This window comes from Fundulus heteroclitus, chromosome 18 (assembly GCF_011125445.2).
Source record: "Fundulus heteroclitus isolate FHET01 chromosome 18, MU-UCD_Fhet_4.1, whole genome shotgun sequence".
NCBI lineage: Eukaryota > Metazoa > Chordata > Actinopteri > Cyprinodontiformes > Fundulidae > Fundulus > Fundulus heteroclitus.
This window is the reverse complement of record NC_046378.1, coordinates 19,956,118-19,974,004: the sequence shown is the minus strand read 5'-3', so window position 1 is coordinate 19,974,004 and position 17,887 is coordinate 19,956,118. Positions and strand designations below refer to the sequence as shown.

At 38.6% G+C, this 17,887-nt stretch overlaps 1 protein-coding gene across 2 annotated transcripts; it reads left to right on the top strand.

Moving 5' to 3' along the window:
• Positions 1-1,848: 1,848 nt before the first annotated feature.
• Positions 1,849-16,253, top strand: hepacama (hepatic and glial cell adhesion molecule a). Of its 2 annotated transcripts, none has more exons than XM_012868016.3 (7): positions 1,849-1,951; positions 5,287-5,634; positions 6,134-6,415; positions 9,779-9,869; positions 10,113-10,180; positions 12,742-12,812; positions 14,745-16,253. In XM_012868016.3, the coding sequence occupies exons 1-7, from the start codon at positions 1,849-1,851 to the stop codon at positions 15,129-15,131; spliced, it is 1,350 nt and encodes a 449-aa protein (XP_012723470.2). In that variant the 3' UTR covers positions 15,132-16,253. The 2 variants fall into 2 exon arrangements, with proteins under 2 accessions (XP_012723470.2, XP_036006119.1); XM_036150226.1 differs by having other exon boundaries at positions 12,727-12,812.
• Positions 16,254-17,887: the final 1,634 nt, after the last annotated feature.

Genomic DNA, 17,887 nt, shown 5'->3' with positions numbered 1-17,887 from the left:
AATTTAATTTAATTTTATTTTATTTATTTATTTATTTGTTTGTTGTTTGTTTTCACAAATAAGAATCAGAGAAGTGTGGCCTGCTTTTTTCCACCACCTGGAGCCAATACTTATATACGTATTTTGGTGGAATGCCTGAAAATGTCCCTATTATTCTTTGTAAAAAAAAAAAAAAAGAAAGAAAGAAAGAAAAGCTCAAGCTCAGATAAATTGGATGGAGAGAATTTGTAAACGAAGACGCGGATTTACTACTGACCTCCACCACAGCTCTGCCAGTATGTCTAGAACCTGCACCCAAGTGTTCAGTCTTTCCATCGTCTCATCAGCTCTGGCTGTCTTCCCAGTCTATACTGAGAAAGAGCTTCCCCACAGCATGATGCAGCCACTGCCATGTCTCTCAGGAGAAGGTTGGCGTTTTCAGGGTTATGTGTTTATTAGCTTTCTACCACACGTAGCATTTTGTGTAGATTGTGACAAATTAAAAAACTGATTTCTTATGTGCCTCTTTCAACAATGGTAATCTTCTTGCAATTCTTCCATGATGGCCAGGGTCTCAAAGTGTGTGGTTTACATTTGTCAGGGTCTACGGATTCTCTCACTTAAGCTGCAGATCTGTGCATTTCCTGAAGAGTTTACTTTGACATCAAGGCTGCTTCTCTAATCAATGTTGACCTATCAATGAAGGTAGCAATCTCTTGCAGCTTCACAATTATGCATCACTTGTGTTGGGCTGTCATAACAGAGCTGTATAGAATATTGAATTGCTGTTGTCATCCCAATATCGATGTTTACAGTATTGAGATTACAAAGGAAAGCTTGGATGCAATACATGGTTGTATTTCAAGTGCAATTTATGCAAACTGGCATGCAAGTAAAAGATCCGGCCTATTGGAGAGACTCTCACTGCACTCAAGGCCAAACGGGATGCAGGAGGAGGCTGAATACCCCTGTCCAAAGCTGAGGTGGTAAAGATTAAAAATATAAAGTTTAGTGAATCAATATAACCTGAACTCATACCACAAAAATACACACACAAATGCAAAGTAGTGGGGATATTGTGAAGAAGGGCAGCGAAGAAAAGGAAGATGTGCGTTAGTTTAAATTAATATCCTAATTGCAATATTAAACTATAGTATCACAAGTACATGTTTTCTTGATATTGTGCAATCCTATGGCATACAATCACTGTAAAATACATCAAAGTTTATGGTTGAATGTCACAAAATGTTGAATCGTACTAAAATAAGTACTTTAGCAAGGCACCGTTATTTACCACTGAGGTACAGGAGAGAAAAAAGGCTTCAACCAACATTTTATTTTTTGGGATTAATAGCATGTTTAGCTCAAGAAGGCATGTTTTAAATTGTAGTTTAGTGCAGAAAGACTAAGGCGAGTCAAACAAGGGAGACATTTTGTGAGTTTCTTATATGTTATTACAGAGACGTTCAAACTAGTCACAAAGTAACGTATAATTTTGTTCTTTACTTGCAGATTAAGAAGCTTTAAAACTAACAAAAGACATTGCAGGTTGTATCTAAAACACGTTTTCTTTTATCCCCTGTTTTTAAAGTTCAAAGTTAAGAGGAAAAGAAGGACTGATCTATTCTGTCCACACCGTCTCTGTGTCACATGAACGCACACACACACACACACACACGTACACAGTTGGCTGTTGTTGGCTGTGTGAGTGGGGTGCTGTGGGGAGAGTGGGGCTCAGTGTGTCCAGGCAGAGGCCAGCGTTGCAGGCAGGCAGGCAGGCAGTGGAGAGAGGACTGTGTTGCAGAGACGTGCCCGGGGTGGATAAACCATGCTCACTGAGCGGGAGAAAGACTCTGCCCAGGACACAAGATGAAGGTGGAGAGGAAGCCCTCCTCTAAAGGTGACAACTTCAGGGACGTTCCTCCGCTGCTGACACTCTTCGGCCTCTTCCTCCTCCTCCTCCTCTTCATGGGTAGGTGCAAACATTTGCCATCCAGTCAACAAAGTTAACCAAACTAACAGATCATTTACAAAAAGTTATCTACCGGTAAAGGAAAGTTTTATTTAGACCTAACAGAATTTTTAGAATGGGGGTAATCAACAGATTAGTGGGGTCTAAGAGTTTTCTTTTTTTTCTTTTTTGTGCATATGATCCTCTTGTTTTGTTTCCGAATGGGTTTGTTGAGTTCACATTTTGTGCTCAAAAGGAGCTGAAAGTGGCCATTGAGAGGGTAAATGAAGAGGACAATGCGAGGTCAAGAGTGTTAATAAAAAACAAAAAAAAGGTTTGTAGAAGGAGCTGCGGCTTGCTTTTCGTTGGGGGATTTTTTATGTGTTCATTCCAGAGAAATAACCACAAAAAGTTAAGTTCATGACAGTACCATGGGCCCTGTTTACCCAAGCAGGCCAGATTTGGTTAGAAATCACTGGATCCTGTGTCTATCTCCAGCTTCACCAGTGACAAAGAATTTCTCTCTGTGAGCCTGTCTCTCGCTCTCTCGCTCTAGCTCTTTTCAAGGGAGGAAACTCGCTGCAACAATCGTGCCCTTTGTGCTATTGCCTTGGCAACTCTTGTCAAGGGGACCAAATGGTTACCACAGCAATGAGGCGATGCCCTGCTAACTGCCTCTCTGTAAGAGAGCGCCGCAGACTTTCCCTCTCTCTTAGGCTGATCTCTCCATCACTGGAGCCGAACAGTAGGATGCCCCCCCCCCCAACGGGCTCGCAGCCAATGTTTGGACCTCCATGTGTCCAGCTACAGCTGAGTTATGGCTACCTCCACTGTGAACATAATAACTTTGCTTTGTTTGGTTTCCAAGACAGAGCTGCACTGTAAAGGTAAAATGTGACTTACATTAGAAAAACCTGATCCCCGTAAAGCGCCGGGAGGTGGACAAATAACTGGGGAGCACAAATCAAAATTAGTACAATGCTTGTTCCTTCGCTCTAAGAGGTCATGAGAAATTTCAACGGGGGTTTCTGAGAAGAGGATTAGTGATGGAGATGTATAGGATCAAACAAAAACAGGCATGCGTACCAATATGTTGGTCTCTGAAGCTCTTGGCTGACTATGGAGGAAGCTGTTCTTATTATAAGAAAAGGGATTTTCTAAAGGGTTTCACGTTCTATTCTGAAATAGCATTATTTCTTGATGCATAACCTTTTGTCCTCTCCTGTTTGAATTATTCATTTTTTTCAAAAAACACTAGTGTTGGCCACCTTTCAAAGAGTTTAAAAGATAAAGTCAGTCCTGATATAAGAGGTCAGCTAATTGGTTCATGACTGCTGCTCATTGTTGTAGGAGTGCCAAACATGCCACAAGGCATGCAGCATGTTAATGTATTCTGACTTCTTGCAGATAACAAGGGAGAAACTGAAACTGAACAGCAAACAACTCATTCAAAACAGTGTGGGAGCAGCATTACCAGCTTTCTTTAGCATCTGGGTCGGCTTTTCAGACATTTTTCATGATCTAAATTGCAGTAAGACACTGGGGTTAAACGTGGACAATAGAAACAGACGTTATTTAAGAAGAAACAAATTACACCAAAGGAAAGCTGACTTCAAAGTTTTAAATATTTTTAATACTTCTTTATTATTACTATTCTTGTTAATTACTGGGAATAGTATTAATAAGCTGCACTTTCATCTTTATAGCAAATGTTTTTTTTTTTGTTTTGTTTTTTTTGCTGCCTTGTATCTAAGCAGTCAATCATCACATTCGGGATATTGAAAGCAAATCCTCACAAGCATCTTCTCCAGCCCAAGAACAATCAACACCGGCAACCCCCAGGGGTGTGTTCTCTCCCCGCACTTCTCTCTGTGCATTAATGAATGCACATCTGCGGAACCATCTGTGGAGCTCCTGAAGTTTGTAGATTACACCACAGTCATCGGGCGGATCCAGGATGGTGATGAGTCTGCATACAGACAGGAGGCGGATGGGCTGGTCCGCTGGGTACCCACATGGAGATGACGATGGATGACTGCGTTTTGTTCACTTCTGGTTTCCCTGTTATTCCTGCTTCTTTGGTACCTTTCGGTCGATATTCAATCTGGTGTTGGCTTGTGCCCTGTTTTGTACACTTTTCTAGTATCTGTGTATTAATTTATGGGTTTACTGTTCCCTTTCCTTCAGCCTCCTGCTCCCCTCCAGGTTTTCAGTCTTTCTGCTAATAAACTCACCTTGGAAGCAGTCCTGTGATAAATCTTCCAATGACTGAAGCACTAACTTCTCATTTTTTGCCGGTTTGTTCAACTATTTACCGCAGCTACTGTGGAGTCTTCTTTAAGCTCATCTCTGTTTAAGTTCTGTATATTTACACATCAACCCAGGCTTCTTTATTCTGAGTTTCTTCCCTTTGTGTTTTAGTTTTGTATCAATAAGTCTGGACTTTTGTAATTTTCAGTAAAGTTGCTCATTTATTATGAGATTGCCATGTTCCTTCCTGCCTTTTGGTCCTAAAACAACACAAGCTATGAGAATGGTACCCTTAAAGAGACCTGGTGCAACCAGCTGCACAACACTGCACAACCTGTTATTTGGAAATGCCAAAATAACAGGTTGGAAATGTTTAATGCTCTGGTAACCCAATACAATGGTTGCTAGAGCATTAAACAATCCATGTGTTGCCAAGCTCACTGTGTACTGTACATCACCCAGAACACACCATACTCAAGGTGAAGCATGGTGGAGGCAGTATGGTGCTGTGGGGATCAATTTCCTCTGCAGGGACAGAGAAGTTGTTTGTGCATGATGGACAGAGCTAAAAACAAATTTAATGGACAATAAATCTGACAGAGTTTAAGCTGTTTTATAGAGAAGAAGACTTAGAGACTTAGACTTAGACTTAGACAGCTTTATTTGTCATTTTGTATGCACAGAGTGCGTACAGAACGAAATTTCGTTGCATACAGCTTGTAAATTGCAGTAAAATTGGGTTACAGTATAGGGTGCAGCAGTGATTCAAAAGTAAACAATTTAAATATAGACAATGCCGGAGAAGGGGCAAGAACTTTCATTCTCCAGATGTGCAAAGCAGGCTAGCTAGATCTGCAGTTGTAATTGCTACAGAAAAGATGGTTCTGCAAAGTATTTACGAAAAAACTTTTGAAAAAAAATTCACTCTCCTTACACTTCACTACTATGTTCAGCTTTGTTTTGATGTGTTGTATAAATTCCTAATAAAGCAAAGTACTTTGTCGTTACGAGAAAAATCTTTAAAAGTTCATGAGATATGAATACTTTTTCAAGGCACGCATGTTCTCAACAGTTTTGCGCATCACCACTCTCTTTTTGCCTTACAGGTGAGGCATTTGGAGTGAACGTGACCAGCCAGACCCAGGTGGTGAGGGGCACGGTGGGCAGAGAGGCCCTCTTGTCGGTCAGCTACTCCAGCAGCAGCTCTGACAAGCCTGTCATTAAATGGCAGGTGAAGAAGGACAAAGTGAAGCCCGTCACTGTCGTTCAGTCAATCGGCACCGAGATCATCGGAAACCTGAGGCCCGAGTATCGCAGCCGCATCATGGTGTTTGAGAATGGCTCCCTGCTGCTTCACAAGCTGCAGCTGTCAGATGAAGGGACGTACGAGGTCGAAATTTCCATCACAGACGACACGTTCACCGGAGATCACTACATTAAGCTGACTGTGGACGGTATTCAGACTGACTTTGTGTATCAGATGGGTTTTAAATGCTCCAAAATGTATAAGCTGAAACGCAAAGAGGAAAAGTGTTAAAAAAAAACTAAATATATTCAACACAAAAACAGACTTTCAATACGAAGTGTAATTATAATACAGGCAAGGTAATTCAGTTTCTGAAATGGAAATAATAATTCACTCTCAAGTCCATACTACAAATACAACTCAAAAAAATAGAATATCATGGAAAAAAAGTCATTATTTTGCATATTTCACAGAAAGTGAAAAATATTTGATTTATTTTATGGTAATTATGGTAGTTTTCTAATGCAAAAAATAAAATTTTTATTAACACTGAATCCTCAAAATCATCAAAAGTAGATCAAAGGCGTGACATTTTTCCATCCATGTCTAGCTGATATGAGTTTCACTTTTTGAAATGAGTGAAAAACAATACTGAACTTTTTCACCATATTCAATCATTTTTAGCTGTACTTTGTTATCCTCCTCAGTTCCTGTGTCAAAACCTTACATCCAGATGATGGCTTCCTCTGTCCTGGAGTACAGCGAGCATTTCCACCTCCATTGCTCCCACGATAATGGCACAAAGCCCATCTACAGTTGGCTGAAAGGAGGGAAGGTGCTGACCAATGACTCACGCCTGCTGCTTTCACACGACCAGAAAGTGCTGAGCATCTCACGCGTTCTCATGTCCGATGACGACATCTATGCTTGCACAGTGGAGAACCCCATCAGCAGCATGAAGAGCATCCCCGTTCGGCTCACCGTCTACAGTAGGTGGCCTGTTACACTGCTAGAAGCTTAGGTTACGAAAGCTCACATTAGAAATGAGATGGTAAGATGAGTTGAGCTGAATGATTCGTCCTTAATGCATCTATAAGTCTTGCCTGCAAACACTTGTTCAACTCTAAAGAAACTGGAGCTTAAAGTATCTCAAAAATCCTACTTGACCAAAGCAGTGTTAAGTAGTTGCATTTCACATTGATTAAAAGGTCCTGTCTTTGATTTCAGTAACACTCACTTGTCTGGAAATGTGTGTCCAGCTACAAAACCTTTTTATGTTTCCCAAGAAATATCTTCCAGCATTTTCTTTTGACTTTTAGCTACTTTTCCATTAATTTTCTCTCCAGTCCTTTTTCCGAATCTTGACAATTTAATTTATTCTAATTTTGAAAAACAATACAGCTATAGAAGTATATTTTTTGCTGTGCATAAATATGGCTGAGATGTGTATTTTGAGGGGAAATTCTAAATCATTTTTTGTGTCTTATAATCTAAGTAAAACAATCTGTGCACCTTTGGCATTTAAAAAAATCTGTATTATTATTTCCTGTTACAATTAATCTAACTGGAAGGTAAGGTAAAGTAAGTTTATTTATATAGCACTTTTCAGTAACAAGATGATTCAAAGTGCTGTACATGAACAGAAAAACATACAGCACTTGCGATCATTAGTCTTTGATAGTGATGAAACATTATCAGGCAGTGCAGTAATGCTCTTGTTCATGTGACAGATGTCACAGAGTGTCTTGTTTACATAACATCCAGGAGAAATTAAGATTGCAGGGGAGCTAGTTTGGATAGCAGCATTTGTTTTGGGCATACAGACTCCTGTTTTTCTGTCTGCCTTAAATTATCACTGGCACATCTTAATGGTGATTCCAAAGCAGCCAAAATCGTGGTCATAGTGCCAGGGTCCAGCTTCCAGCTTTCTTCAAGATTGTTCTCATCCAGCTAGCAAATTCAGGAATCGCAGCTGGTCTGCATTTCTGCTTACACAGCATTTCGATTGCTGGTAGTGGACATATCCCTCACATAGACAGTTAAGGCAGCGTTGATATAGGCCAAAACAGCTGCCGACATTTTTACAATTTTCACAATTTCTCTATGCTCCAAAAAGCAAAAATCCTGTTATCACAAATCCAATTTTGAATACATTTTCAACATCCTCGACTGACAAAATGGACTGACACACGATCCTCCTCCCACCATGTGTCCAGCTGCACATGTCCCGTCGGGCACAGGGGCTCTCCTTTGCCCAGATTTCTCATTGAGTCCAGCTGACCAGATCCATAATTTATAGTTTGCAAGATATGTAAAAAGATGCTCCAAAAAAATTGATAGAAGCAGGCAGGGAAACGGGGGAGGGAGACACGAAAGGAGAAGCAGAGAGGAGAGAAAGACCATTGACTTATATTCAAAATGTGATTTATAAAACTACGAATTGCAACTTGTGCATACTTGTGTTAAAATATCTTTAAGCTGTGGTGTTATATGTTCCCTTGTCCTCTTGATCTGCCAATGCATGTATGGAATAATTTTTAAATAATCAAGATTGTTATAACTTTTCAACATCTTTGCACAAAAAATAAAATATTGATCAGTGTCAGCGTGGCTGACACAAGCTTTGTTAATTATTAAACACCCTCGGGAGAGACTAATCACTTACAAATTATCTTCAAGAACAACAACAAACATTTATCAAAATAAATGTTGCTGTCAATGTTTGACACTACTACTTCCGGATAACTAAAAATGTCATGCTACATATAGGGACATGAGCAGTTTTTGTGTTTTTGTTGTTGTTGTTTTTTAAGCAAAATTTAATCACTAAATTTGCATGTAAACGCTTCATAGCGTGAAAGTTTTATAACCAGAGTTTTAAACAATTTCAACAATTTATGCTTGTGTCTGTGAGCTTGGAAAACATTTGATGCAAATGTGGACTATACAAATAAATAGAACTTACTTTTACTTGTTACTTTTGATTGTGTGTAGAGGTTGTGAAGTGATGAACTGTTGGTTCATCACTTCTAGTTAAAAGCATTAGCACATATGAATGACTTTAAATTAAAAGGAAATATGTTGAATTAAATAACTTATTGCTAATTTAGTTCATTTTCAACTCTCTGAGCTGTCCTGTATACTTCACTGGGGTAATTGTGGACAAATTGTTCAAACTCTTTCAACAGCATAAGACTCAATAATATTTGATTTCACTTTTATATAAATTACATGGAGGAGATCAGGAAATATCCTATTCGGACTTTTTCACATAGTCAATCTTTCTGAGCTCAAGACAGTTTAAATTTGGTATCAAATGAGAAGAGTACATATTCCTGAAGTGCTGATTATTTGAAAATTTGTCACACTGTGCAAACTTTAAAAATTCCTTTACATTTAACTAAGAAGAAAAGTGATGTCTATGATCGGCTGATGGCAACAACGTGCATCAAGGTCCAATTTAAAAATGTCTCTTTACCAAATTTGATATTTTTTAGGTGTATTGCACACCCCAAGAGTTCAGGAGCCTTTGATCCCTGAAAGAAACACGGTGAAACAATATTGGACTGAAAAGGACTGGAAAAACTGCCAAAGTCCAAGCTAAATCTTTGTAAGACATCTCGAAAGCTGAAAGATCCAAGAGCCTCTTAGAAGCTTAGAAGTGTTCCTACTTTGAAGCAAAATATACAAAAATGGAGGACGCCTGAGGACTTTCAGTACTTTGTTTACAAAACAGCCGTTTTCAGAGGCCAATCAAAGCAATTATCAGTTCATGCCGACCAGTACACAGGCATGCTGGCCTCCCTAACAATGTTGTTTACAACAAGCGCAAATCCCGGCTGTGTTTGTAAGAGGGCTGGCTCAGAGTGGCTGTTATGGGGCGCCAGGACAGAACAGCATGTCAGGCTAAAGAGAGAGAGAGAGCGGGGGCAAGGCAGTCTAGTCCAATGAACGAAGAGTTATTTATGAGGAGGGAGGCAGGTGGGGACGATGCTCTGCCTCAGTGAGCCACAACAATTTTGACTTCATTATTGGTGTACTGTTAAGTGCTGCATGCACAGACAGCTACAGGTCCTCAGACATGCTCTACAATCCCTTTGCATGCATAGCAGCACCACACAATGCCACAGAGGAACTCCCCTTACGTCCTCCTTCACTGCATCCAAGGCATGCCAGCACAGTCTCAGTATGACAAATGAATAAAAGAGATGCAGAAGAAGAAACGACTCAAAAGGCTTTCAGGGTCAAATAGCGTAGCTACAGTAGATTTAAAAGTCAGAACTTTAATTAGACTTTTATTAATGCCTTTTTTTCTCTGTTTTCTCTGTTTTCTGTCTACCAATCTGGTTTAGGACGGAGCTCGTTATACATCATCCTGTCCACCGGGGGCATATTCCTCCTAATCACCCTGGTGACAGTATGTGCTTGCTGGAAACCCTCCAAGTAAGAGCTGTTCTTTTATCCTTTTTTCCCCCTCTTCTTGTCCACCTCTTTTCCTCTCGTAACTTCTTGTTTCCCCTTCTCCTCTGACAGGCTTTGATAATGCATACAATTATGTGAGCAGAATTTCAAGTGGCCTTGAAGTGAAAACATAAAACAACAGTAGTATTTACTGTGTCTGAGTTCATCCCCAAGGTTTGGGGTATGTTTTAGCATAATTCAAAGTTTCTATTGGATTTATTGCAGGAAGAAACACCGTCCTGTTCCCCAAAGAGTTCCTGTTTATATGGAGCAAAGTGAAAATGGCCATGATGGTGAGAAACAGTTTTACTCTATTCTTTTTTTTTCAGTAACTAACATTAAAATTGTGTTATTCAGGATTTGGGTATAGGTTTGAGCCCACCATCACTAACATATCAATCTAATATTGACTTTATTTTATGATGACCACTTGGAACTGTTGGTGCATGTTTAACACATACCACGGATTTCATTGGATATACTTTGCTGCCATCTAGTGGTTGCTGTTCTGCCAAATCATGCTTAAAGCCCCAGTGTGTAAGATTTTCACACTGGCATACCATCTAGTGGTGCGCTAAATGAATTACAAACAATCTTGTCGTTAAGTGCGTATTAACTACTACAGAAGCCATGGAGTATCATGAGTGTGACAGCGTAAACATGTCCTCAATGTATTTGATACCAAGCTACTCCTAATAGCTACGGTCATCGTGTGAAATGTTTCCTGGCACTATTGCCAAGACCGCTTGTTTTTTTTTTTAAAGTTGCTTGTAAATTCTGTGAGACGCGGTTTTATGGGCTCATTTCTGAACATGTAGTTGCTTATTTGGGCTCTAAAAAAAGCGACTTTAAAAATTTGTAAGGTGACCAGATCTCACTGCTGCACTACAGACAGTGAACTGGCCAGCTGATATCCCTCCGCCTCCCTCCCACATACTCCATGGGAGGGAGAGAGAGACAAATGAGCCATTTCTGCCAGGAGGACAGGGTGGTTGCTGGACTACACTGCCTGTTTCTAACATGACGCCTAAATAAACTTAATTGTTATATTGAATTAACTTACCTGCTGTTCAGCAGAAAGCCTGCAACAAATCCGTTTTAAATCCCCCTCATGAATTATCTCCAGTTGGTAATAATAGCTGCACCGATATAGACTCTCGTTTTCTCCTGGTTATTACTTGTGTTTTTTTTCTTGGTTACTCTCTCTTCCTTCTCACTGGGCAAAGAGTATGGATGGTCCTTCATTTCAACAGAAAACGCCAAATAGAATGATCTATGGTTGTCTTTACTTGTTTTATACTCTTCCACCGACAGCATGTCTTCATATAGAAGACAGGTAAGGAAAACAAGTATGGCTTACAAGTTTGGTCCCTTTCGGCTACTGAAATCAGAAATAGTGATGCAACATGTCGCCTCCCAGTGGGTGCACCGACACCTATGTATTTATAAACTACCAATTCTAAGTTACGAGAACATTTTAATTTTTGATGTGAGGTAATTAGACTTTGCCAGAATATGTATTTATAAAAGCAATACTGGATTTTTGTAAATTAAATGCCAAATTAGTTACGCACTGTCCCTTTAAACTACCTCACTTGCATGAATATCTATTTAATTTAGAATCTGTTCATTCAGAGTTAAATTTAGAGGAACTGTTTTATGTTATTGTGAATAAATTCAGGAAGTAAGGGTTTAAATGATCTAAAATGAGAAAAATATTGATCCAATCTCCTGTCTTTGTAAAGCCTTGACCTCCCATTACCAACTTTGGCCAATTCTGTCTATTTTTTATGAAGACTGTTTGTATTCTTCTTGCTGTTAGGGGTTATTATTTTTTCAAATTATTATTATTATTTATACAAACGATCACAGGCGACGTCTCTCTGTGTGCATGAGAGAGCAGTCACTGTCAAAAGATAAACAAAGATAAAATGATTTGAAGTTAAAAATGTTAAATTTATATTAACAATTAGCACATTTTGTTTTACAGTGCAGACCTTTATTTTTAAAAGTCTGCCAACATTTCAAAATCCAGGATGTTCCGTAAAAGTTAAAAGCTAGAAATATTAAGCCAGGAAACATTATCACAATACGTGTCACCTTGCTGCAAATCCCTCCTCTACCAAGTAAAGAAAATATCCACGGGTATGATCTGATTAACTTTGACAGACTCCTTCCTGGAGAAGAATCATTTGGGTATGAACCTGTGACATAGTGGATATTTGGAGGACCCAAATACAGACGGCTGCAGGAGGCTGGTAAAACAAAAAGGTTTTAATAAGTGGAACCTGATAAAGCAGACAAAGTACTGCAGAGTTAATGCAGAGGCAGAGGCCACCATAGGAAAACCAGGCTCAAAACATGGAAGAAGAACAACACTAGGAACCAGCAGTTGGGAAAACAGACACTGCCCAAAAACAAAACAGAAACTTTGGTCTCCAAAATAGTTTTGCACTTTAAAAAAGAAAAAAGAAAAAAAAAAGACATAGTAATTAAAGACAAGAGCTCCAGTCAGAATCCTAATAACTTGAAATACTAAAAGTGCAGAACACTAATGTACATAAGAAACCAAAGTCCTTGACATGATGTCAGAAACAACCAAAACTGCAAAAGTATTAAATGGCAAATAAGTAAAATGACAAGCAGGCATTAAAGTCCAGCCCTTTGATGCAGCAGACTGAATGAACAGTACCGTTTCTTTTTATAAAACGCTTCTTAGACCTTTTGTGCTTTTTCCAAACATCTTTTTAAACACCTCCTAGACACTTATAGTGGTTAACTGTGAGATTCCCCTCACTCTTCTGGGTTCTGTCAATTCATATCTAAATCATATTAACAGGTCTGTCTTTTACAGTTGACGTGGTGCCCAAGCCAACTACGCTTGGCCGACGGAGCCCCATGCCTCTTTACGTTCTCAACGAAGATGTGAGTTTCTCTTTTATTTACAAAACCTCTATTTAGGATTGCTACATCCTCATAATGTTGTCTTTGAGACTAAACTTAAGAAGAAGCCTAAAGCAAAATCTAAACATGCCTACAAGGACAGCGGAACATCCTTAATTAATGTGCATCTATTATGTACAGGGTTTCAGGGTTTTAATTTAATGTGTAGGCATGAAAGCAGTTGTTTAAATGTTCTAAAAACAATGTGCGGCTGAATTTGTTCCTTTATTTCTGTAAGTGATGTGCGAGATATTTTTGTGAGTTTTGCATACAGACAATAAGCTGACTGTAGATTTAAATTAAGAGCTTTGAACTGATTGTTCAGACATCCAAAACACAAGCTGCAACAGAGCCTGATGGCGGCAGAGCAAGAAAAATCTGAAGATTAAATTTTCTAAAATAAAGTTTTATTATCCGTTGAACGTTGTACATTTCGTCACAATATCCACATATTTTATTGGGTTTTTACGGGATAAACAATCACAAAGTGACTATTATAAAGTAGGAGCTTTTTACAAGTAAAAATCTGAAAAGGTTGTTTTGCATTTTTATTCAGCTTCTTACTGTTGTATAATTTGTAAATAGGGTCTACCAAGTGTTTAATGTTGTCTCAGCATAAATACAGCTGTTCTATAAAGGCCTCTGAGGTTAGCTGGAGAGCATTAGTGAGCAAACAATATCACAAAGACCAAGAAATGCACCAGACAGATCAGGGTTAATGCGGTGAAGTTTAAAGTAGGGTTAGGTTTTGAAATCCCATACCAACATTTCATGTAGCACTGCTGAATCTATCATCTGAAAATAGAAATTGCACCTCCACAAACCTACAAAGATTTGGTTGTCTGCCTAAACCGAAGAGCTGGACGAGGTGAGCACTTATCAGAGAGGCAACCAACTAGTTCATGGCAACTATGGAGGAGTTTCGGAGATTCACAGCTCAGGTGGAAAAATCTGTTAATTAAACAAACAGTAGTTGCACGCTTCACAAATTTCTCCTATCGAGAAGAGTGGCGGGAAATAAAAGCCAATATTCAAAGAAACTCAGTTGAAGTCTTCCAGCTTTTGATGGTTATTTGGACTCAATGACAAAAGATTTGGGAAGCAGCCTGATGCAACAAAGATTTAAATCAGAACTGCAGCACGTTGTAAGGAAACTTGGACCAAGTAAGTGAAGCAAGGAGTTTCTACGCTAGGAGTTTGATTACTAAGTGCTACACAGGTGAGTTGATGAGCATATGCGGAACAGCTGATGCAGAGCAGGAAGCTGAGGCAGTGAGGAACAGAGCAAAAACAACAACATATATATAACTTGGAAATCATTGACACACCAAAATGGGGCTAAAATGACAAACTCAAACACAAACAGATCATAATAAAGTCCCACTTTCACTTTGCCACAAGTCATATAGCAAATCTAATATGTGACAGAAGATGCTCTGAAGACATTGGTGCCAAAACTCCCTTTTCTGGCAGATCACCCTGAAAAGACCATCCCCGGAGTAGACCATGGTGATGGCAGCATCATGTTGTGGGCATGCTGCCTTTCACCAGGGACAGCGAAGCTGGTCAGAGGTGATGGGAAGATAGATAAGGCTAAAGGTTCAGCAAAGTATTGAGTCATTGGGGTTGGATTTGAATGCAGGCCACAACGTTTAGAAAACTATTATTTTCCTTCCTCTTCACATTTAGGCAGTACTTAGTGTTGATTCATTACATAAAGTCCCAATAGCGCACAGTAAAGTAAGTACTAGCAACCTGAAAAAAATTTGAAAATGTCCTAAAAGTATGGAGGGTTTTTTTCCTGGACAACAATGCTAGCTTTGTTTTAAATGATTATTTAACCCACAAATGATGTTAGTTAAAATAATAAAATAAGCAGAGGATGAATCTGAGATGTATCTTTCTTTAATTCAGGAAACTTTGGAGCATCTGGAAGAATCCTCGGGCATCACTGCCATCCAACCAGAAATCAGTATCCCTGCAACCTATGTTCCCGTCCTTCCCCCGACCACCAACAGAACTGAGCGGCCGATCTGGTCCACTCCCCGCCGGTACCCCCGGAGCCCCTCTCCCCTGGCACAGCCTCTCCCTCAGCCTCTCCCTCAGCCTCTCCCTGCCCCTGTCCTACGTCCTGTCTGCTCTCCGGCTCGCTCCCCGGCTCACTCCCCAGGATCGTCCCCCCGCAGTTTCAGCCCCGTGAGGAGGGTCCGACCTCCAGTGGGCATCCCAGCCAGCCACCTGCCTGTGGAGACAGAGGGCTCAGATCCCAGTGATCAGACTCTCGCTTCCTCACAGCATTGACCGCCGTCTGGATTATAGTTTTCACACTAGGATAAGTGAAATGCATGTTTAGTTCGGATTCTACGTTCTAGGATAAAAAATGGGTTCACTCCTTTTTCCTCATGTGACAGTATTTATGATGCACTTCTGTATGGCTATGCACAGGATCCGTTATGCGTTTCTCTTAAATAGTGTCCTTACCACCAGCAGGTAGGAGATCATGTAAGATTCTGGTATATATAGTACTTAGAATAACAGAGCTGAGTTTTTGATTTAAAAATTTTGCAAATCCTTAGAGTCTCAGCCACATTTATTGGCACCCAAACTAAAGATGTGTAAAAAGCCTTTGTTTTTTTCCTTGCTCTTTTCCTTTTTACAAAATTAAGGTGGGACGTTCTTTTTTTTTTTTTTTTACAAAATATTCAGTCAAACTTACTTGGGGGCACCACTACAGTCACGATCTTACCTCTTTTTGCCAACAGGGCAGCAATTGATCCTCTTGTGTAACATTTGACAATGTGAGATCATAGGTAGAATGAGATCTTTGACCAGTTTATGCACATGCCCTGTATAATACCTAGGAGCTGTCTATTATTCTCCCATCGCTTAATCTCACCTGACCAATTTCAAGTGCCTTGAATGCTAAAACCAAGATGTTTTTCTTCCTTAAAAAACGTGTAATTCCATGCACTCTAAAAAGGTTTTAGAGTGGGGGGGAGAGAAACAACTTTATTCTTCAAGATCCTCAAATTATAAATTAAAACATGCGTCAGTTAGATTTGTTTTTAAAAAAAAAGTTTTTTGTTAAATATTTTCTCTTAATAAGGTATTATTCCAACACTTAATAATAATATCGTATTAAAGGCTAGACTTTAAAAAAAAATCTCAGAAATGTTCTTCTGCAATAAAAATTGGGGTGCTAAGTAATGTGCCACCTCTTATGTGGCATCCACACAAAATGTATATAAGTCAATAGTTTTCTGTCTTTGAATTATTTGGTTTTTTTTTTTTGTTTTTTGTTTTTTGCAACACACATTGCATTTTTTTCACATTAGGTCACTTTACAACATAAAGATAAAAATAATCTTGTTATAAATTGTATCTTGTTCGTTGTGACAATAAATCCTCCAGCTCCTGCAAGTACATGTCATGCTTTCTAAGATTATTTAAAGTAACCAAACACACAAAACACGTTCATATTTGTTAAGAAAACATCTTAAATTTTGGTTTACCATATTTTATGGTTTCCTGTCAGTTGGAATTGTATGTACTGTCGTTGTAATGCTTCTTCAGTCCAGTAGGTGTCACCCATGCATTTAATCTGACCAGACCACACTGTGTAAAAGTAACTCACTATGAAGATTTGGCTGCTTCTCATTCACCTTTCCGCTTTCGACCCTAAAAGGTTAAAGGTCCTTAAAAATTTGTGCAAATTTTATCTTAATGTATATCTTTCACTGATTTGAACTTTTGTTTCACCTAAAATTGGCACGAGGAGTTGGTTTAAACAACAGATCAAAAATATGTGAAAAATCCTGTTAAAGAGAAACTTTTAAATTTAATGTGTGATCAAATGCATATAAAGTCTTGAATTCAAAAATAAAAAAATCTTAAATTAATTTTGTTTAAATGTAAATTTCTATAACTAACACATGTTGAGATCAAATAATGAGTTGCAGTTTTTGCATTTCTACATCTTGGTTCTTCAAGTTTCAGTTTGATTAATATTTAACACAACTAATAAACTACAGAGCTGTGAAAAAGATTTTGCCTGCCTATAGATATTCTCTATTATTTTTGCCAAAATTAAATGTTTTTGATCTTCAAATTAGTTTTTGTTATCAGACATAGATAATCTGAATTTGTATAAAATACAATTTCAAAATTATTTAATTTACTAAGCAAATAATGCTATCCTAAACAGCTGGGTGCTATGTGGTAAAATTGCCTCCTAAACCTAAACACTACTTTTGTCACAGTTGTCCAAAAAACAATACTATCGTGGATTTGTGATAATGTCATTAAGGATTTTTTTCATCTATGCACAATTTTATTAATTTAGTCACAATGGGTTTTCAAGCTTGAACAGCCTGTTTTAGGTAAAGTTTCTCATTCTGATTTGAGTCTGAATTTTTACTAGGTCATTACAAAACCTTATTTCCTTGCATTGTCAAGTTTTTATATCTGACAAAGATAACAAGAGTCAATACAAAATACATTTGTAATTGTTTTACGTCAGCCACACTAAAAGGTTTTGAGCTTGACTGACTTGTTAAGGTTGGACCCCGAACCTCCAACCAGATTTATGACTGAGGTCAGAGACAGGATATATAGCATAAAGTCAATTCAATTCAATCCAATCATACAGACAGATTAAAAAGTGTAAAAGTTTTTAACCTAAGAGGATGGAGGAGAGAACACAAAGTTAAAAATTGAAGTAGCAAATAATGCAAAAATGGAGAGTAGTAGGAGAATGTAACAGTGAGTTAAAGTGGTCATTATGTTCTCTAGCAGCCTAGGCCTATAGCAGCATAACTACACAGAGAGCTCAAGCCACTCTAGTTTTATCACAACAAGAGGTTTTAAGCCCAGTCTTAAAAGTAGACAAGGTATCTGCCTCACAGTATAATTATGTTTGATAGATGTCAATGACTGTGTCTCTCATGTGTTTTCTAATTTCATCATTGTGGCAGGATTTATTGCTCTTTGTGACAGTTGGAAGTTACCTTGTGAGCTATCCTTTTTTAAAGGCTAGGGTTATTTTATTGTTGTTGTTT

What these genes read in the sequence shown, in the direction of transcription:
- hepacama (XM_036150226.1), top strand. Translation starts at nt 1,849, where the DNA reads ATGAAGGTGGAGAGGAAGCCCTCCTCTAAAGGTGACAACTTCAGGGAC. An exon ending in CATTAAGCTGACTGTGGACG is followed by an intron (nt 5,635 to 6,133) that starts GTATTCAGACTG and finishes TATCCTCCTCAG; the next exon opens with TTCCTGTGTCAAAACCTTAC. An exon ending in GCTTGCTGGAAACCCTCCAA is followed by an intron (nt 9,870 to 10,112) that starts GTAAGAGCTGTT and finishes GATTTATTGCAG; the next exon opens with GAAGAAACACCGTCCTGTTC.